The 22,710-nt window shown below is 40.6% G+C and overlaps 2 protein-coding genes across 5 annotated transcripts in view; one reads left to right on the top strand and one right to left on the bottom strand.

Moving 5' to 3' along the window:
* LOC121593290 overlaps window positions 1-22,710 on the top strand; it is a 58,922-nt gene that overhangs the window by 33,111 nt on the left and 3,101 nt on the right. For all 4 annotated transcript variants that reach the window (XM_041915533.1, XM_041915535.1, XM_041915534.1 and 1 more), the window contains exons 3-9: window positions 11,447-11,570; window positions 14,923-15,008; window positions 15,332-15,427; window positions 15,602-15,664; window positions 16,867-16,950; window positions 20,442-20,583; window positions 20,682-20,876. In XM_041915533.1, the coding sequence (XP_041771467.1) occupies window positions 11,447-11,570; window positions 14,923-15,008; window positions 15,332-15,427; window positions 15,602-15,664; window positions 16,867-16,950; window positions 20,442-20,583; window positions 20,682-20,876 (790 nt within the window). The remainder of the gene's footprint in view (window positions 1-11,446; window positions 11,571-14,922; window positions 15,009-15,331; window positions 15,428-15,601; window positions 15,665-16,866; window positions 16,951-20,441; window positions 20,584-20,681; window positions 20,877-22,710) is intronic.
* On the bottom strand, window positions 6,328-7,810 carry LOC121593291 (serine protease SP24D-like). Its single transcript, XM_041915537.1, is given in 5 exon segments — window positions 6,328-6,802; window positions 6,896-6,984; window positions 6,987-7,038; window positions 7,040-7,268; window positions 7,332-7,810. Coding segments are annotated over 5 exon segments (813 nt in total). The 5' UTR covers window positions 7,625-7,810; the 3' UTR covers window positions 6,328-6,652.

Raw genomic sequence — 22,710 nt, forward strand, 5'->3', positions numbered from 1 at the left:
GCTTTCTGTGTTCAGTGGATCCATGGACATGAGTATATCTTTTCACAAAATAAAATTCCAAATAATGTAATGCTATTCATCCTGACAGCAGGAAGAGAGTTTTTACAATATTAAAACAGTCATTACACAACTATAGATAACAGCCCAGTATGCCCAGCTTTCGGGCTGAATGACAAGGCTAGAATATCTGGAGATAGCAATTGAAATTCAGGGTTTTTTAATGCTTTTGAATAAGTTTTTTTTTCAACATGAAATTAATCCGTTCTTACAGAACGAAACACATTGTATTAGGCAGCGCTGAACACATCCAACCATTTTCATGACACACTTTTAATTTGCCATTTTTCAACTGCTCCCAAACGATATTTGAAAAGCTATCGTTTGCTATAAGCGTCCATCAATAGAATCTATACACGTGCGTAAGCAAAATGTATCATTTGTATCTGTTTTGCCTCATCCTTTCCGTAGTGCTTTACGCCCTTTTGCAAGCACGGGCACCAATAAGCTGCGACTTATGATGCGAATATCCTATCACCCATCCATAGCAGGATAAGTAAAGATCATCTTCCAAATTGATTTGAGTAGCTTCTAACAGCCATCCAGTGGTGAACGGGAACTTCATGTTGGGCGAGAGGGGGAAAACCGGCCCCATCACACCCATCTGGCCGGAAACGAAGCTCTTCCCACAGCACTGCAGTGAATGTGGCTCCGTCCCCGTTAGCATACGAAGCAATAGCCGGTCGTGTAAGCTAACATTTACTGTCCGCCTGACGGACCGTAACGCCAGGGCTGCTTGTATGAGGCCTAGACGAGATGTCCTGACCATGTGTGTGTGTGTGTGTGTGTGTGTGTACTGTATGCAGTAGGAGAGTAATTTTCCCATGGAAAGCTGTTGGTGAGTATCGGGCCACTTGTTTGGTGCGCAAGAGGCCGCTTGAACGTTCATTGATTCGGCCGGTGAGCCGTAAAGCATAACAACATATAAGCAATAAATATTGTTTGATGTTATTTTCGTACTAAAGGCTCAAGCCGATTTTTGCATTTTATCTCTGTGTGTGTATGTGTTTACTTGTTTTTTTTTTAGTACATCACACTTTACGTCATCTTGTATCTCATATCACACACTGACTTTCACACCGAGCACATGATTCCCATTATCGTTTGACCGGTCGTTCGTTCAACGATCGTTTGCCGGTATCGTTTGGTCCGTTCGTTTTGGCAATGCTCTCGCCATACATCGCAACGAAGAGTTTTGGCTGCTTTTGCCCGACTCAGTTCCTCTTTAATTTGGGCAAGCTTCTGCACATCCACCTCTCAGCGGGAAGCCATCAGCGTTACATAATTCATCATCAATCAACGCCAAACCGACGGCAGTTTAGCAATCGACGGCATGGAAAAGCAGATATCGGGCGATGTGCGATGTTCGCTCTACCGCAAAGGTGATACCTTTAAAACGATCCTGGAAGTATCCATGGCTGTGCTGGAAGCCAGGACACTGGGAGAAACCCCAAACAGAGCCCTAATGTATGCGCTGATCTCGCTCACAAGTTGAATCAATAACCTTAAAGATTTGCCAAAATCCGGTAAGAGCGGTGGCAAGAGAGAGAAAAAAAAATAAACAACAAAAGATGGGCCATAAATAAAGACTTGTTCCGGAAGTTGGCATCGGTGCCACTCGTTGTTTGCTGTTGTGCTTTAGCTTCGTTCGCACGTTCTTGCCTTGTTGTTCACTGGCGCTGCGCATTTGTTCATGTGAACTTGATTATATCGTGCGCGATACACCGAGTGGCAAATTAATCTTCCCAGGCAAGTGAGCATTCCATCTTCGGCAAACCAAACTCGCAAAGTCGTGAAGATCCGGCGTACGTTCCGTCGAGATGAGTCACTTTAGAGCAGATGACAAGGGGCGGTTGTGTCTCGCTACTTCACTGTGCCAACATTATGATGCATACCCTGGGCCTCGCTCGCTCTCACCCGTGCCGCACTGGTCGCAAGCTTATTACATTACTCTCGAGGCTATCGCGTACTTTTTGCACGTTCTTGGAAGCACTTTTACGCCCAGCATTAGCGGGGCGACGGTGCGCCTGTTCTCGGATAAACCGTAAGCAAATGGTGTTGCTGCAAGTTTCTTACACCAGAAACACTCAAGCTTTGATGGTACAGGGAGCAATGGGAAGTATGCTTCGGAGAAGTATAAACAAACTGTAAATGGATTGTGCGTTTGCTGATTAGCAGGAAACAGTGGGATGTTCGACGTACTGAGGAGGGAACTTGTAGAGGGAAATATTGATAAAAACAAATTTGCCATGTTTGCTACCCAATATTATTGTTTAAGCTGCAATTTTAAATTTAAGCAATAGGGTAAATCTACCAATAGTGGTGTAATTTGTAGTGGTACAGATGTCTTTTAATTGGTTGAAAGTGTTAGGAAGGTAAATGTATGAACCATCAAACACAACAAATTTTTGGAAAAATTTATATTTTTATGACTGCTTCGTCTTATAGTCGTCTTGTTGTGTTCCAATTGTGGTTTTAGTCAAAGATGCCTTAAAAACTGTGTATAATGTAAATGGAACTTAGTTTTTAAGCTGTTTTCATTTGAATAGCGAGGATCAATGCCACAATATTGAATTCTTGCGTAATTTGATCGGACAAAATGTATAAATTAGAGAGACTGCAGTCAATCCACACCGGGAAGGGTGTGCTTGTTTTGAAGTCGATTTTTCGCTCAGTTTGATATGCGAATTTTGACCTTTTTTTTGGTGAATTCTTCTTCTTATTCTTCTTTGGCACAACAACCGCTGCCGGTCAAGGCCTGCCGCCAGTACCCACTGGTGAAGTGAGCTTGGCTTTCAGTGACTTATTGTTACCATAGCAGGATATTCAGTCCTACGTATGGGGGCACGGTCTGTTCGGGGCTTGAACCCATGACGGGTATGTGATTGAGCCGTTCGAGATGACGACTTTACCACCAGATCGGCTTATGTTACGGTACGATAGGTACGTTTATCATAATTAAATAAATTTAATACTGGGTAATATTTCTTCGATAATTAGTATTTGGTCGATCGTTTGTTTTGCCAATTTAAGGATCTATTCTTCACCAAAGCTATCGTTGATGAGCTTATGGTCTGTTTTTAATATGTAGTTCTGCTGTTTAACTCAAATAAACGTCTTCTGATAGTTGATTGAGTGACAACTTGCCTGTAGCACAGGAGTTAGTAATAAATAACTGGTGAGATTCTACATTGAGTTGTATTCGATATTTAGATGGAACATTTACAACATCAAACTTGTACTGGCGTCTTAAAATCAATCGTATAACGAAAGTCATGTTAGAGCGATCTGAATGTGTGTTTAAACAGTTTATAACACAATGTTTCTCTTAGCAACGCGGTCATGTCGACATATATAGCTTATAACCCATGACGGGTATGTGATTGAGCCATTCGAGAAGACAACTATACAACGCGACTAAAAACAGTTGATATTAACTGTTTTTTTTTTACTATACAATAAATAATTGTTCATAAACATCCTTTTGTAAAGGATTCACTATGAATTTGCATGAGTAGAAGTGTAGTAGAGGTAGAATACAGAGCATAAACGCATATGTTTCATGAAACGGAGGTTAATTAAAGACAAGCACACAAATACAATTAATTACGGGGAAACAGACAAAAACACGTGAGAAACGCTGTATGTTGAATTTCAAATTGAACTGAACTTCAGGCTTATTGTGATTTTCCCATTAACAGGGTACAAAGGTTCCCGCGTGCTACGCAGGAGATGGAACAACCAGTTTTCAAACCAAACGCATCAATGCATCTGTTGCTGTTTGACGCTTCGCATTCATTGGACCTAATCACCAACGAAAATCGATAAAATTTATCCGATCGGTTAATATGCTCGAATCCACCGGTGGAATTTATTTTCCACCGGTGGATAATTTCTCCACTGGTGGATAACTCTTTCCGATTCGAGTAGCCATTGGTTTTGCCTATCTGTCAAACACAATTTTGTTTACATTTAGAGGCGTTGTTTTGCGGAATGAATAAAATAGTAAATTTGGCCTATTTATGGACCATCTAGTAAAGAATCCACACCAGAAGTGGCCTTAGACAGTACCGACTGTTGGCCTGTTCAAACAATCCGGGTAAAGTGTAAATCGGGTAGTTGGCTGAACAAGTCTAAGTGAAACAAAATCGTATCAACTGGAGGACGAGGTTTGAATCCTTTCTGAACTAGCCGCCTTTGCTCACCCTTGTCCTGTGCCGTGTACCATGTGCGCCCATCAACTCCAGCCACCACGAACGTTGGATCCGTGAACGTCCGTATTTTACGCTCTTGTGCAAACATATTTTAAAACAACGCGGTACACTTATTCCGTGCAATAAGGAGTGTCCGAAACCGCTCACGGTCTCCCGCCCTCGCCAGTCCATTATCCTGGCATTAATGGCTGACGCCTCCATGTCATCTGGCCACTTAAATTTAAACCTACAACGCCTCCCCTCCGCAATGGCGGATTCAACGGTAAGCGGACTGAGTGGTCGCGGGAAGCCCCGTGGATATAAAGTCCAGCATATATGGTGTGTACAGTAGTCTCATCGCGGGCCTCCGTGAACGATAGAGGCTCCATGGACGAAGGGACTCAAAGACTACAGGTTGCCCATATATGGAGGATTCCGACCAATACCTCCCACTTTCCCAAGAAAAAAAAATTAAAGTGTATTTGATTCAATGCCAAGTGACGAAATCAACCCCCCCCCTCCCCGCAAAACTCCTGGGTTGTTAGTATCCATGCGTTTAACATGGCCTGTCCACTGAAGCTTGCCGAGCTTGATACGACAATGAGTGTGCTTCCACACATACGATGATGATTTCGTCAGATTTGATAAAAATAAAATAACTACTTTAAAATTGTAATCGATGTGATTCAGTATAGATGCTATCCGAACATTCCCTTGCTGTATCCATCCTTAAGCGACCCCGATAGTCCGGAAGGTACAAGTAGGCACAACACCTTCGATAGGTGCAAGACGACGCAAACGATTCCGACCGGAACTCGAGGCTCCAACGGATATTAGTTGCTTACAGGGTTTACCTAGCCAATCCGGCATCGTCAAAGCGTTATCGGTCGCCGTAAATACTTTTTCGGGCGACGTAAACCCTCAATTGGGCACTGTCATTTCTATTCGAGCCTTGTGAAGTTGAATCGGGCAAAGCACATAATGAAAGCGTCCTACTCTTGAAGGTGTTAAATCGATCGCTCCGTTGTGTTTGATCCATCAAGTTGTTTAAAAATACGTATTTTGCTTGTTATTTAACTGATTATGTATTATTTTAAAATGTTTACCTAATTAAATCATCAAACATATTATATTTTAAAAAAATATATAAAACCAAATTGCATTGTACGGGTTTGAATTAAAATTTTTAAAAAATGAATTTGAATAATTTTTATGTAATTTAACTTTAAAAAAGTGAATTTTCTTACATATCAGTTAAACTACTCGCAAAAAAGTATTGTTTTATAGCTAGAAACCAACAAAATATAAAGTAGGCCCAATTCATTCTACACTTTGCCCGATTCATACTTCACAAGGCTCGAATAGAAATGACAGTGCCCAATTGAGGGTTTACGTCGCCCGAAAAAGTATTTACGGCGACCGATAACGTTTTGACGACGCCCGATTGGCTAGGTAAACCCTGTATAATTTCTTGTACCTAGTGATCCTACTGGTCTTCTCAATCTCGTTGCAATTACTTGTCGGAACCGATTCTAACATGCCATAAGGCCATAACATAAGGTTGGATAAACGAGAAGGATTAGAAGAAAAGGTTTTCTTTTGTTGGTTTCCTATTTCTTAGCTTGAACTATAAAAACTAGATACCTATTATAAACCTAAATTTATGTGTTTTGATTGTTTATAAAAAAACAGATAAATTTATATTTTCTAAAATATCATATTTGGCCGAGATTGTAGATAGAGAGTTGTCATACACCACAGAGTTCAATGAAGTTTGTTTTTCTTTTCAAAACAGCTCTTCATAAAAGCAAAGAAATTCCACACACATGGCGCTAAAACGTTCCAATGTGTGCATGTGAATTTGAAGAGTTTTATCTCCTAACTTATCATCACTTACACACTACAACATTCCAATACACTACACATACACACATTAAAACAATAAACTATCATATGGCTATGGTGGAACCCACTTTAAATGGGTACCTCATCTCAAGAAATCGTTTCCCAACAGTCATCAATCGTTGTGTGCAAGCAATCCAACGATCGCGGAAGGCACCTTGTAGTAATCTCACTTATTTAATGCAAAAATAAAAACAATCCAACCGCCCCGCTGTTTATTTATATCAACATGTAAAAGCGTCAGACATCACAGAAGATCCCAGCATTGCACAGGGAGCGCGCGCGTGTGCACCTTACAAACAGCTTACAAGTCAGTGCACAATCTGTCTTGGCGCAACCCTCCCGCCAATCACAAACACACGTCACACACTGCAGGTGAATAAATATTTTCCCCTACAGTGTGGTTTTTTTGTGTGTGTGCGAGTGTTTGTTTGTTTGTAGTCTCGCTGCGTTTCGGAAGAGTCAAATCCCGCTGAGAGCCTGCCCCGAGACTTGCATGACTAATAGCGGCGCATCGTTGTCTGAATCCAGGTTACAAAGTCGGACACCTTGGCGTACCCGTCGGGGCTGGCCGAGCCGCAGTAGTTGATGATAAAGTTAGCGACGCCGACGAGCTGATTGTTTAGTATGGCGGGACCACCAGAATCGCCCTGCACGTGTAAGAGAGTGATAGAGAGAGAGAGAGACATGAAGTTACCAGATCACGTTTTGGGGTGGTGGAAAAGGAGAACAGTAAGACTTACATTGCAGGCACCATTATTCACCGGTGAGGTAAAGCAGATAAGTCCGGTCGAAATACCGGTGGCCATGCGGCACTGCTGATCCGCCACCACGGTAGCACGGTTGTATCGAAGCATGGTTGATACGGGGCCACCTTGGTACATACGGCCCCAGCCCGAGATAACGACCTCACTGCCCGCCGGCACGCTGCTCGTTCGAAGGGCAATCGGTCGGATGTAGGCCGAGCTGGGCAGCGACAGTTGCAGCTGCAGCAGTGCCACGTCGTTCTGGAAATTGCCGTACCGCTCGTGCGGTATTACTCGAGCCACCGCACGCCGCACACCGTTGCTTAAGCTGACCGATCCGGCCACCACAACGATCGACGATGCTGGAACACTGTTTGGGGTGGAGTTTTCCATTACAAAATGCCAGACAATGCCACCGAACACACGCACTTACACCAAGCCACCGTTGTAAACACAGTGAGCCGCCGTCAGCACCCAGCGACTTTCGATCAGCGATCCTCCGCAGGTCAGTGCATTTCCGCGCAGTAGCGCCACCTGATGCGGGAACTGTCCTTCCGACGCAACGGATCCTCCAACTATTCGTGCACCCTGGAAGAAGGGACGCCGTGCCTGGGATCCACCCGGCAGCACATCGTTCTGCTCGCTGAGATGAAACCGTACACCGGACACGAGCGCGAGATAGGCAAGAGCGGCCAGCGCCAGCGGTACGCGATCGGTGAAGGTCATTTTTTTCCTCTCGCTGTGGGAAGACTAATTTCCCTCGAGCGCTGGGCAAGCTTATTTAAGCGGGTCGAGAATCCCCCGGCCGGAGCTGTCACTTATCACTGGCACACCGCTTGTCCAGCGCGAGCAGTCGAGTGGACGCAAGTCATCAAACATCGGGCGCACACACTCACGCATATGCCCCACTCGGGTAAAAGTGCGAGCGGAAACGGTGTGACCGCCTCTTTGCTTTGGATGTCTTTATCTTTCCAACGGCGGCGCGTCTTGGGCTGTAATCGCGATGGTCGCGATACGGTAGCACGGTGGGATTGGGACGTTGTGGGATGTATGGTGGACAGAAATGAATTCAGTGAAACACAAAAAAACCACAAGGACATTCGAGTGACGACGTGCAGATTCATTTGCAAAGCGTCGCTAGAGTTGCTTTCGATGTACAGTCGTCGTTAGGCTATAAATTATTGATGAGCGATGACGGCGATGTGGGCGGCCGATGGTGATGGGCTTTGGAACAGTTCGGATTTTGGGGCACATACTTTAATTAGAATGCTCTGGTAGGTAAACATTTCAAGATATTGGACGGATTGGTAAAAAAAGCCCATTATCATTTTAACAGCTTGAATCTAGCTCTAAATTGGCGATGTTTAATTCGATGTAGTGGAAAAATTTACAGGTAAAGCGATATAAAAAACTTTCAATAAACGGATGCTTCATAATTGATGACTAGGCAAGGAGCCCAAAGGGTAGAAGCTAAGGGTATAAAAGGTTAAATTTCTCGTTCAATATCAATACAAGATTGATGTTATTTTGTATTTGAATGGAACGTAATTGAAAGACGTCAAGCATACGCTCCATGTCGATTTCGAAATCTTATTTATTTGTTAGTAAGCAGAGAACTTTAATGTTGATATATAAGCTAACTAGCTATATTCTGTGATCTTGATTTCGTAATATATGAAAAAGGACAAAAAAGCAGTCGATGTCAATTATCAAATAATGAGTTTTACTACATGGCTAACGTATACGATCACATAAAGCACGTCGATTTAATAGTCTTTGTCGTGTTGTAAAAATAATGTAATACGATGCTATATAAACTACACAATAAAAATTTATAGTATATAAAATGATGTCTTATATTAGACATATATAAAGATGGAAATAAAATGAAGTTAATATTACTAGAAAAACAATTATTAAAAAAGAAGAAAAATATAAAGTTTATAAAAGACGAATTTAACTAAAACATGTAACAGTAAAAGCGAACAAGCAAATAAAACAGAGATAAAAAGAAAAAAAAATGTGTGAGAGAGAAGAACATAGCAATTGAAAAAAAATTAAAGAAGAAAAATAAGAAGAAGAAGAAGAAGAAGAAGAAGAAGAAAAATAAGAAGAAGCATAATGGACAAAGAAAGAAAAAAAACATAAAAAGAAGAAGGAATAGATAAGAAGAAGAATAACAAGAAGAAGAAAAAGAAGAAGAAGAATTATAAGAAGAAGAAGAAGAAGAAGAAGGAGAAGAAGAAGAAAGGTAAGAAGAAGAAGAAGAAAAAGAAAAAGAAGAAAAAGAAGAAGAAGAAGAATGGACAGAAGAGAAAAATTAAAATATAAAAGAAGAAATGGGGAAAAGAAGAAGAAGAAGAAGAAAAAGAAAAGTAAGAAGAAGATTATTTAGATGCAAGAGAAAAAGATACAATGGAGAACGCAAAGAAGAATGAGACGAAGTAGAAGAAAAATGGTAAATATAAAATGAAGAAGAAATGCGATAGATAAAAATTAAAAGAAGAAGAAATACAAACACAAGTGATAATCAAGGATCATCAAAATTATTGCACTACCGAGTATAACTTATTAAAAGTACGTTAATATAATGGGGAAAAGTAACACAATTTACGTTAAAATATTTAACTTAATTTACACAAAACAACAGTCCATATGCTAAACGCTCTGTAACACCGAATGGACAAGAGAAGTGAACACACGGCAACAATCCAACAAAGTAACAGTTCCATTGCAAAGGGTAAAACATTCCGTCGTTGCCAACCCTTGTTACCCGATCGATAACAAACGATAAAATGTAAAGTACCATTCGAGCTAATTGGTCGATATCGTCCTCCTACGTGTGTGTGTGTTTAATTTCACTTTTACACTACCAACCGCTCTGCACTATTTGCACTACACTCGACCGCGGTCTGCTATTCCCGTTTCGGACACCATAGTGTAGCCCCCCACAGATCGTAGCGACGGTTGTCACACTCGCAAGGTATGCAAATACTTTCGCACGATAAGATACCGAAACAAGGCACGGGAATACAGCACACGGGCCAGATGATAATGTAGCTTCCTCCATGTTCGTAACCCTTTCGCAAAACCCCACCGCTTCTCAATCCCAATGATGCTGCCCTCTGATAAGATAAGCTAGCGTCCAGCAGCTAAACCAACAGCGCGTCATTCAGAGAGATGAGGAGCACTTTTTTGTCTCTTGTGGAGATAAAACATCTTCTTCATCCAGACAGTGACACACACACACACACGATGACCTTACCTTGAGAAAGTGCGTACACCAACCCATCATAAGCTTCTTCCAGTGCGTGGCAAGGCTACCAACAGGAAAGGGTCACGGTAAGCCGTCAGTAAGTCATCCAACGGAAGGTCGTCCGTTTTGCGTTTGCTTTGCTTGCTGGTTCTATTCGTTCATATAACTTCCTCCCATTCATTCGTTCGCAAGCGTTTTAGTGTGTGCAAAGAAAGCTCCAACTGAACGCATCTTCGCTGGGCAAACGGAGGGCACGCTTATCTAGCTGCTCCCGCTTGTCTTTCGGCTACCGGAACAGGGGTCGGGGCGTTACACTGACGCTTCGCCAAGCTATTCTGGGAAGATATTAAATTCCACACATACACCGATGCACGTGCGGTCTCCTTTTTTTAAGAGGGTATTTGAATGCGGGAAAACAGATTCTGCTGGATTCAGCTGCCCGGGCTGAGCGAAGGAAGAGTGAAATTAAGTTTAATTATGTTTGGGATTTAACGCGAAAGCATTCCCCCGAGGGGAGGGAGAAAAAGCAAAAAAAAAGAAAGTCTGCTTTTTTGTGTGTGCGCTAAGGCACCTAAGCCGCTTTGATGAGGAGTAAAGCATAAAGAGCCCGTAAAAATAGAGATTCGGGGCTAATAAATGCCGTAGTGCGCACGGGACGGGACGGAACATGGAAAACAGTGGAATTTACATCGTGCTACAACCGCGCTTTTCCGCGTAAGTCCGCTTCGGGATGATTTTTGTTTGCTTTGTGTGGTACCGTGGGGTTCGATTGAAAATTTTGGCTTTTTTTCGTTTTGGCGCAGGAAAAGTCCCTTGAAATTGGCTGTTTAATTTTTCCTTTTTGTAATTGAAATTGATAAAGCTATAAAGCGTGTTCAAATTTTGTCGTGACCTGTCCCGCTATTTGGCGTCTACATTCCTTCTGCGAAATTGGTCGTAATAAGGCACAATTAAGCTGCAAGCACAAGCTCACCACGTGATCGTGTTTCGAACAGTTTATATTGATGCCGGTACGCAAAAATAAATTTGCGCAAATTGAGTGCTGAACGACATTGAACGATGAAAATGTTTCATTTCAAGTCGGTTTCGCGAAGCAAATAACAATTCCCCTATTAATAATATTGACTTCGGGTGGATTATCCTGCTCCCTCATTAGCATGTGCTTCGATTGATTGCTTTACATATTAAACGAAAAAATAATAATGAGAAATGGGAAACCACCACCAGCAACACCACACCCTAACAATGTTATCACACCACGTACGTTTTACTCGATTCGATTTCACTTGCAGATCTACTTCAGCATATCCTGCATCACGATGTCACTGTTTCTGCACGAGGAGCGGCGCTATCTGCGGGGCGAGGTGGACAAACCGATCGGCGAAAGCTTCCTAGAGCGGGACACCATCTCGGGCGGTGCGTATGCAAAGTTGTGCCTTTTTTTTTTGCTGTGCGTTGTTTTTCCTTTTCTTGGTAATCTTTTGCAGCACGGTGAATGAGAATCGTTTCTACGCAGCTTAGTAAATTGAAGTGTCGAAGAACATTGGTTGAACAATGTTTTAGAAACGTTATTAAAAATAAGAAAAATTTAAGCTAATAAATTTAACCAGCACGACAATATTGGACTGATCGCCGTAGTTATGGCTCGTCGACGATTGTAACTATGTTTGCTTTTTGTTGCAGTATCTTATGTAAAAAAGATCTATTAATAGTAAACCCATGATTGCAATATTGGAGGTAAATGTAGCTTTAAGCTTCGCTACGTAACAGAGGCTTTCATTCGTTTCTACTAAGCAAAGTTAATTTCCTCACTACCCACTCATAATAAAATTCACAAGAGTGACATGACATTTTTGCTTCGAATCATTATGATAGCAATTATGGGCCTCCGAAGTTAAATTTGCTACTTCTGTAACTTTTTTACATAACGTAGGTTGCAATGGTTGCAAAAATATAAAACAAAACGTAACGTAACGTATCAATAGTAATAAGCTTTATGAAGAAAAGGTTTTTTTTCATTAAACTAACTAAAAGATATTGACTTTTCTTGCAAAAACCTAAAGTCGTTTCAATGTGAATACTTGACGCTTGACAGCTAAGCATGTTTTAGCGAAATTCCCCATGAGGCTGCGGGAATAGCTCTGCAGCGCACGGCGCTCATTTGTATGTGTTTGGGCACAGCGTTCTCCCAAGTGACGACGACCAACCTGCTACGGTTCTTTAGAAGCATAATTTACTGAAAGAAAGGAAACAAACAAACGAATTCAGGCGAAACCTGCCTGTAACTGAAATGTGGAAATGGCTTCCTCAGTGTTGTTAGCCAAGTGATAGACAAGGATCGGTGGAACCATTCAAAAGCTTATGAAACGTCAAACTGTTGTCTTCATTACTATGGCAACCTGGAAGGGCAGAACCACGCGTTCAGTAGAAGAAAAAAAACACCTTTTTTATCTGTTTACACTTGTAATATAAACTCATTTCTCATATGTTTGACATGAGTACAAGCGAATGCAGCTATTGTACTGATAAGCTTGTCAAGTTGCGTGAAGCTGCTGTCAACCGAAAAGAGAGTGAAATGTGGAAGTGTTGCTGTCGTTTGCAAAAACGAGTGACATGACGTTAAGCAACACGTCCAATAGTAGCAGAATGATATCATACATGGAAATTGAAGCTTATTTAATATTTATAGGAAGCAAATAAGCAAACAGAATAGAGTTCAACAGTGCAAGCAAGCAAAAGTATTTATACTCACTAAAGTAAGTAATCGAAAACTGTGTCACAATTACATTTTACCCATCTCGTGTTATCAAAAATATCCACAAAACTTAAAAAAAAGTCATCCTGTCTGTACAAAAAAAGCTAATAGTCTATTCCAGATGTATAAATTGACAGCATTACACCTAAAAACGTCCATATTGAACAGCTTCTTGAACAAATAATACTGCCTTGGATGATTTTTAAAGGGCCAAAAAGTAATCCAAGTAAAATCCATTTTTTACGTAAAAAACCTCCATATAAAGGTGATCCTTTACTGCTTTTGCTCGACTGCATTGTATCTTGCCAATCACGTTCCGTCACTTCCCACCAGCATCCATCCCTGATACACTTCACCTTCGCTGAATCACCAATTAGCTCATGGAAAATGCATTTCAACAGCATCTCGACCGAACTGGCATCCCTAGCCGGCTGGCCAACAGAAAGGGGACACTGCAAAATTGAAGCTTCCCATCATCACCTTGTTAATTTTCCAATCATCCTTACAAGTTTTGCTTCCTCCCTTTTTTTGTTTGTTTCCCGGTCCGTACCGCAAGCCAATCCTGCCCATATAATCGAATCGAAATTCAACACTGCACACATACAAACAGCGGTATCGTCATGATACGGTTGAGGCTTTTGCACAATAAACAGATTGGCAGTACAGAACGGGAGGAAGTAAAAAACGGGATGAGAAAGGAACCGCTTCATCTTCAAACGAATAATTGCGATTGCATTATTAATGCAGCCCAGCTGACAGGGATTGCAACGGGGGTGCAGTTGTAATTGTGTTCGACGGGAATGTGCGAGAAGTACTAGGCCGAGCGAGAGCGATGGACACCCCCCCCCCCCCCCCCGAAAGCTTATTTACAAAAGCATTCACTTCCCTTCAAATGAGGCAAGCCTGATCCGGGGGTTTTATCACATGGAGCGTAATTTTTGCGCTGGGTTGCCCAAAAGCAAATAAATACTGATTAATTTTATAGGTTTTTTAAGCCCTCTTAATTCTTTGGGTAGGGAGCATGGTGTAGAAAACAAAGCAGTCGAAGCCGACTGATTGACAAATGCTTCTAAAAGCTATCAAACCTCACAGAACGGTTCTCAAAATGCACAGTGCAATTACCTGCTAACAAGCACAAAGCATGTTGCCAAATGCGAATAATCAAATGAAAGGAGCAGAGCAACAAACACAGATGACACACACCCACTCGCTTGTGATTTACAGTTTGAACGATATTTTGTGGCATTTTAATTAAAATGTGGCCAACGCAAACAAAGAACGGTAGACCATGGCTTCGAAAAAAGGATTATTAACATTATCGAAGTTGTATAAGCTCACCTACAACGTTAATCAAAGGGAAAATAACAACATTTCTCCCATTCAAGGACACCGTCCTTTCAACAGCATCCGTCCAGCGGTGTTGGAACTATTGAACTGGGAAAAGCAAATAAAAGCTCGCCTGTTGCATGTGGTAGTCCCTTAGCTTGGTTTGCTGTTTTTTTATCTGCAAAAACAAAATACTTCAATTGCAACTATTCAAACAAAGCAATTTTTCGAATCAAAATTCCACTGATTGAATATTGGGGCTTCCTCTTTGCTCTGCTCCACCATTCACATCCATCACACACCGGGAAGGCAAGCTTCAAAAGCTTTCACGAGTGTTTTTCTGTTGTTATTTGTTTATTTGCCTCTCCAAGGATACTGCGCCGCATCGATGGATCGTTTTGTTATTTATTAAGCTCAATTTAATCTTCTTTTTTTGCTGTGTGTAGAATGAAACGACTACCCGTCGCCATTTCTCAGTATCGTATTAATGGCCGTCTCGAGAGCACTGCCACCTGCCAATGGTGGCGTTCAAGCAGCAGCAGCAGCAGCAGCAATCGAAGTTGATAAACGGCATTTTGTTCTGCATTTATCACCGGTCTGCAATTAAAAAATTCTGTCTGCCAGCGGGCTTTGAAATCACACACATACACTGCCATCCTCATGACGTTAAATCATCTCTCTTTTCAGTCACGGTCAAATTCAACGTACTGCTGCTCATCTTTGCCACCTTGGGCGTCCTTTCATCCGTGCTCGTTCTAATCGGATTAAAAATGGTACGAATCAACAAGCGCACCTTGATCCCCTCCCGCAAGGAATTCCACAGAAAAGATTTTCTTTTAAACTGTTTCGCCTTTTCTTTCTTTGATTGCCTTTTTTTATTTATTTCTCCCGTTCTTCAAATCTCTGTCCGGTTTTTAACCTTTCTAAACCGGGTTGCTTCATTAAATGCTATCGTTTGTTTGTTTATTTTCTCTATCCCTCTCTCTCCCCCTCCCTCTCTCTCTCTCCCCCTCTCTCTCTATCCCCCTCTCTCTCTCTCTCTCTCTCTTTCTCTCTCTCTCACTCTCTTTCTATCTTTCTCTTCTTACATTTGCAGAACAACCGTGGCCTACTGTTGCCATGGATTGGGGTCATGATAGCGGATCTGCTGGTCGAGTGTGCACATTTTGTCTATCTCATCGCTATAGAAACGGTACGGTAAAGGGGTTTGCCCTTCATTGTGGATGTGTTATATTTAAAATTTCATGCTACAGTAATAGAATAAGCAGAACCTTTTTTTCTGTCCCTTTCTCCGTCAATGAAGTCAGTCGGCAACATTGTGTGACTTATGTTTGTTTTTGTTACCCCTTTTTTCTATACCTTTCAGCTTAAATTTGAGCCATTGACGGCGATGCTGTTTACCATTGATTTTTTCATCATGTGTCTTAATGTAAGTAACCCTGGTTTATTCCACCTAGATTTATTTCAACACAGACACGATATGTTACTGATTAATGTAGGGATTAAGAACAGCCAGGCGTCAATTTGACGGGAATAAACAATTAGTATCATGCCAGCCATTCGAAACGATGAAAGTTTGAAGCTTTCCAGCTGTTACACATATAAATATAAGTGAAAAATCAAGCTTTATTGATTGAGGCTCCGTTTGATGTACCGTGATGCTTACTGTGTGTCCTGTCTGTGACTATTATATATGTATTATTTCGTAATGGAGACGCCCAGTATATCATGTATATTTTAAAAAATGAACATTTTTTAAAATTATATGCTAAGCGAATAGTATGCTCAAAACCTGTACTTTAACTTGTAACAAGGTTTTATGTATAGGCCCTGTTATAAACTGGGATGATATTTTTTTTCCTTTTTTGATAGTAATTATTTAGTTAGTTCAATAATTAAAAATGCAATTCAAAATACACAAAATGTTAAATGCTTATCAAACTGCTACTGGAAGATTATCTGACAATGGAATAATTGAATCAACCAAGTCTCTAATAGTTAACACGAAGTAATTATTTTTTGTACTGTATTTCTTATCAGCACATTTATACGATGGAGACGCCTAGTACCTCATACTTTTTTCAATTCAATTTTTCTCATTTTTATTTAACTTATTTTAAATTTTATCAGCTTTATTCAATGGAAAAAATAGAGACATAAAAACTTAATTTATAATATTATAATATTAAAGTAACCAATCATTTCATTGGGTATCAAGAATAAACAACAATTCGATAATTTTAGCCCGAAATGTTATCGATTTCCCCAACAAACTGCACGTGTAACGGAATTTTTCCAAAAAAGCCAAACAATCTGCTCCAAAACTAATGTTCCCTTCCCCCTCCAAGCGCGGCATGTTGTGTTTTGTTCATACAAATGTTAACAACAACCATCCAGCAGCATGATGTCTGTTTTCGCCAAAAGCAAAAACACAATTTCACGTTGGCGGGTCGCTGGAAGCAACCCAAACTACACAATTTTAGCGCGAAATTGTTAACCCTTTGCCCCCGTTCTATCGAGCACCACAGACTGTTAGCTTTATCGCCACGAGCCTTACGCTCACCAAACAGCTTCCTGCAACCCGGCCCGTGCCTTTCTACATCCCAATTTCTCGCTTTGTTCTCGTTGCAGATTTACTGTTTGCTGTGCGTGATATCGCAGTACCAGGAATATAAAGCTGGCCGCGGACAGGCCGATGACGATTCGTACACTTGCGTAAGTACCCACATTGCTGTTTCCCGGTTTATGATTGAACTTCTCGCTAAATCCCTCCAGTACAGTAGCGCGCAATCGATACAACCAACCTGCCGCCGGTTAATTACATTTCGAAGAACGCACGGAAGAACGCTTCTCATCCTCAGTCCTGCACATAATTATTGCGTTTGGCTTCGATTGGCCCAACAGCTTTACAGCTGTGCTGTTGACACGCGCCCTCTGCTACGGTGCTGTTGCTGAGTTCTGAGAAGCGTCAAATTAAATAGATACATCGTCTGGGACGCAACATTGCCACACGGTTGTTTTGTTTTATCGGAAGCCAATAAAAGAGAACAACCAAAGCAGTGTCTGTTTAGATGAAAAGTGAAGAAAATCAATACGCGAACTAGCTTCAGCTTGTTTCTGAATCACTTTATTTATCCCGTTCCGGCTGGCTGATCCGCTCATTCGCAGCGTTTTATCAAGATTAAATTATATTCAACACGTTTCCATTGCACGAAGCTTACCCTGAAACGGCTTGCCCGAGCGGTTGCAACATTAACCGCTCCAAGAGTTCAAAGTTTCCGGAGTTTTGGGAGTCGGTGGCCACCATTTTTCCCTGCTGCCGACCAATAATTCATAATATCCGCGGGAAGTGCCGGACGCGAAAAAAAAGGCGGAACAGCGGAGCAGCGAGGAGAAATTGTACTCAGACCCATTAATCATAATATGAACAAATAAATTCCGGCGTTGCACCACGACCAAACCGACCGGATTTAATCTCTCCGGCGGACACGGCTGGAAAGCGGAGGGGAAGGCGGAAAAATAGCCCCTTGCAGTGGTAGGGGTTTTCCCCTCTCGCATTGTGACATTTTTCCACGAATGATTTATCCTTCTAGGGGGTGTGGAAAGTAAACCGGGAATTGGTGTGGCGAAAGGTTTTAAAGAATAGCACAAGAAGCCTGCAATGCTTACGATCTTCCTGAGTAGTGTGTGTGTGTGTGTGTGTGTGTGTGTGTGTGTGTGTGTGTGTGTGTGTGTGTGTGTGTGTGTGTGTGTGTGTGTGTGTGTGTGTGTGTGTGTGTGTGTGTGTGTGTGTGTGTGTGTGTGTGTGTGTGTGTGTGTGTGTGTTTACGTACGATGTGTGTGTGTGTGTGAATATACAATAATGAGCTTTTCGCGCGATTATCATATCAAACGCACATGGAAGCGCTTTTGATTGACAAGGTAACAAATTAAACATGACACAGTGCCAAATAGGATGACGTGTTACATGTTTGTGATAATTGAATTCAAAAAATACCGCTTGAAAAAAAGGGATATAATTCGCTTTTTATGGGAACTAGTTGTTGAGTATGATTAATAACTCAATCGAAAGTCAGTAGGTAATTCTGATTTAATTAGATTTAATGTGCGATTTAAATATTTGAATTTGAATTTGATTAATTGAACAGCTATTCTCTAATGGGATTACCACTCAACCAAACATAATTCCTTTTTTTAGATTTACAGTGTTTGCTTACTGTGAAAGCCCGATTTATTTTTAAACCAATGGTAACGGTTTGTTACCATCATATTCATGGTCATTAAAATGTCCTTAAGGCCGGTGGACATTGTCCGTACTCGCTAGTGTAATTTCGATTTTCACTAGCGCATCTGGCGGCGGCTGATCGAAGCATTTTGGCAAACAATTTGGAGCCGCTTCAGAAAATATGTTATTTTCCATTTTTTTTTTTTTACTTAAATTGGACTGAAACCACCGACAAACCGACGTGACACTTCGAACAAAATGAGCTTCAAAAGTTGTCTCCTTATTTCAAATGAAAATACGTTAAACACTAGCGCCATCTTTATAATGATTCGCTTACTACACTGACACAGAGAAGAAACTGCTAAATCCCCTTTTTGTTTTTCTTCGCAAATTCTAATGCGTATTGTTTTATGTAGTTCTCACATCTTTTGCACTGATTTAGAAACATATAAAATTATTTTCCTGGGTGTTTTGTCCAATAATTCTCACAAAATCGTGCCTCACACTTCCTTCGCAATTTGTATTTAGAAAAGTTGTTTACATCGAAGCAGCAGTGAACAGAGCTTACTTTGACAGAAGTGTTCGCCTCACTGGTAAATGACAGTACTTTCGTGTGGGACACTTTTGTAACACCAGTGTCACGTCGGTTTGTCGGTGCTGAAACAGCGTTGTAATTGATAGATAAATATGTTGGGCAAGTATTGCAGCCATTTTCAGCATCAAAAACCACATTGCCCGTACTCGCTAGTGTATTTTGATTTTCACTTGCGCATCTGGCGGCGGCTGGTAGAAGCTTTTTTTGGTCGTCGGGGGAATGGTCGTGTTGGATCTCAAAATTAATTAGTTTTTTGACCGTTTTTTGATGCGAAAACTGCTGAAATACTTGCACAACATATTTATCTATCAATTACAAAGCTTTTCCAGTCCAGTTAAAGTTAAAAACATGAAAAAATAACATATTTTCTGAAGCGGCTACAATTTGTTTGGCAAAATGCTTCGGCCAGCCGCCACCAGATGCGCTAGTGAAAATCGAAATTACACTAGCGAGTACGATCAATGTAGCCCGACCTTTAAAGGCCGGTGGACATTGTCAGAACTCGCTAGTATAATTTCAATTTTCTCTAGCGCATCTGGCGGCAGCTGGCGAAAGCTTTTTTTGGTCATCAAGGGAATGGTCGCACCGGAACTCAAAATTAAGTAGTTTTTTCATCGTTTTTTGATGCGAAAACGGCTGAAATACTTACAAAATATGTTTATCTATCAATTACAAAGCTTTTCCAGTCCAGTTAAACTAAAAAACATGGAAAAATAACATATTTTCCGGAGCGGCTCCAAATTGTTTGGCAAAATGCTTCGGTCAGCCGCCGCCAGATGCGCTAGTGAAAATCGAAATTACACTAGCGAGTACGATCAATGTAGCCCGGCCTTAATGGTTCCATTTGATGTTTCGTACTATTGTCTGGCTAGTTGATTTTGTTTCTACGTGTTAAAACCATTTTGTATAAACATGCTACTAATTAAATCTATTAATTAAAAGTCAAAATAAACATGAAATTTAAATTCTACGTAATTTGTAAATCAAATATTTGACCTCCAAACAGACACATTACGATGGGCATCCGCATTGTATTGCAAGCATTTTTGTTCGTCTAAAAACTTCCGAATTCCATCGTCCAAGATTAGCCGAAGTATGAAAAGGCTTGCAAAAGCATGTCTTTTTTTTTTACTCTACCGAATTCCTACCGAAAAAAATGGTCAACCCAACCGTGGAACTATGATTTGCATAAATGTGGTCACCAGAACGCGTACACTTTTTCCCATCCGAAGAATGCGCGACGGCTTGATAACCCTACCGGCAGCCTCTTGTTTGGGACCTTTTTCGTTCTCTCCTTTCCACCATTATCCCAACCAAACCCGGCAGTACCCGGCACGGTCATCTTTAATTCGGTTCCTTTTGATTTTTGTTTTTCTTCATCCACAGCCCACCAACATACAGTACAGTCCGCCGGCGCCCACCTGTCTACCGCAGGCCAAAACGACAACGCTCAGCCCCGTCATCTGCCCGCACTCCAACTGCACCCTCATCCCGGAGGAGACGCAGATCAATGGAACGTTCGTGGGAAGTATGCTAAAAACCCGCCCACCAGCCCGGGACCCGGTTCAGTAGAGTCTCCTAACGGTTCGAATCTCTGTTTCCGCATTTTGCCCCTCGCTCGCACAGGTGTAGCATCGTCCCCGCTAAGGCCGCCGCCGACGGTCCGTCCGCCGAGGGCGTCGCTGCTGAAGAAGCACGTCAAGTTTTCGGCCAGCGATAAGCCGAAGGGCTGCTGCACGGGCATCATCCATCCGGAGAACATCATCAAAGACGCCACCAAACCGAACGGCCACATGATGGTGTCGATCGAGACGCTGCCCGGTAAGTGAGGCCTCTGTGTTGTTGTTGATTTTGGATTTGTTGAGGTGTGTTTTTTTGTTGTTTTGTTTTGCTGTTTTGCCGTGTCGGTATTACTCGCTTAAGCAATTCCACGAACGAGACGAGATGAGTTTTTAATGGAACCCGCTGCTGCCCGTGCTGCTGGTGATTGTTAAATAATCATCCTTTGCGGGCGTCTATTTGAAGGGTTTTGCTATTTGTGTATGCTTAATTCGTCCTTTTGCCAATCTACGGTTAATTATATCGCTGCATGAATTGAATTATAATTAACATAAAATAGCTCGACCGCCTCTAACAATCTTATCAGGTGGTGAAAGTCTTCAATTAAAAACTGTCACAACTTTTCCCAAGGAATTACAGGTTTCCTCCTGGTGTATGTCAAACCAGTGTAGAGAGGAAATATAGTACACTTTTTATGGGGTAACATTTTACCAAGTATAGAAAAAGTTATCACGTTACAGAACATGTTTTTGTTTGTCCTTCCTAGTGCGATGAACGTTCCCGTTTTGTGTTACTAAACATCACAAATTAAACCGAATTTCTATCTGCAGCGTGTGCGCCAGAAGCTTTTACGAACTCGCCGGGCTTACCAATTACCTAGAACCGGTGAGGCTCTGTCTCTGCATGAAAATAGATGTGGAAAGCTTTCCAAAAATTCGCTACCATGGCAGCTATTTAGATGGAAAGCGATTTATAGCCACCTTGAAAAAGCGGACGATTTTTGACATTGGAGAAAAAAACGGATAGAATGCCTGGAACAATGTTTACTGTCTTTTATCAGACAAATAAAGCATTTGGAAATGTTTTGTGTGAGCTTGTCGAATTAATGATTCATTGAAATGTTATTTAAATTTTTTATAAATCTAAAAAAAATCTAAAATCTAAAAGCCCTAAGCTAATGCAGCAAGAAATGAAATAAATTTTGAATGATGTTAGTTGCACATATTGAACTATTCTGAAATGCTTTGAAGCACAGTTCATTTTTATTTATTTATAAATTTTTTTATTTATTTAATTTTTTATTTATTTAGTTCGTTATTATTTATCAATTTGTATATTTATTCATTTATTAATTTATTAATTAATAAATTTATTAATGTTTTAGTTTATTTATTTATTTATTATTTTATTTTTTTTATTTATTTTTTTATTTATTGATGATATTCATTTATTTATTTTTTTATTGATTTATTTATTTATTAATACATTTATTTTATTTTGTTTATGTAAGTATTTATTTTATTTTGTTTATTTATTTATTTATTTTTATTCATTTATAAATTTATTTATTTGTTTATTTATTTATTTACTTTTTTATTGATTTATTTATTTAAATATTTATGTATTATTTTTATCAATTTGCTCATATATTTTTTATTTATTTTTATAGTTAATAATTTATTTATTTACTTTTTATTTATTTATTTATTTATTTATTTATTATTAATTTATTTAATAACAAAATCGATCATAAACAACTATAGACCTACACAAGTTATTTCTATGCGTTACATTACATCACACTTATAAGATAAAAGTGATAAAATAAATATTGAAGAAACACATGTAACAAAAGATCAAACAAAAGTCGTTTAAATGCGCTTCGTTGAGAGTGAGAGTAAGTTTGCTGCTGTGTAGGAGTTCATAAAACACTCGCGAACTCAATCGATTGGACGCACGATAGCGCAATACAAAGATTTTAAGCTGAAAGGGTCTTGGAAATATTTACCAGCACGCAACATGAAACCTACTAAGCGGTTCGGGTTGGCAATGCAGAGCTTGTAATGATCTGCTGCCAGCTGCGCACCTGAATCAC

The sequence above is a fragment of the Anopheles merus genome, chromosome 2L (assembly GCF_017562075.2).
Source record: "Anopheles merus strain MAF chromosome 2L, AmerM5.1, whole genome shotgun sequence".
NCBI classification, from domain to species: domain Eukaryota; kingdom Metazoa; phylum Arthropoda; class Insecta; order Diptera; family Culicidae; genus Anopheles; species Anopheles merus.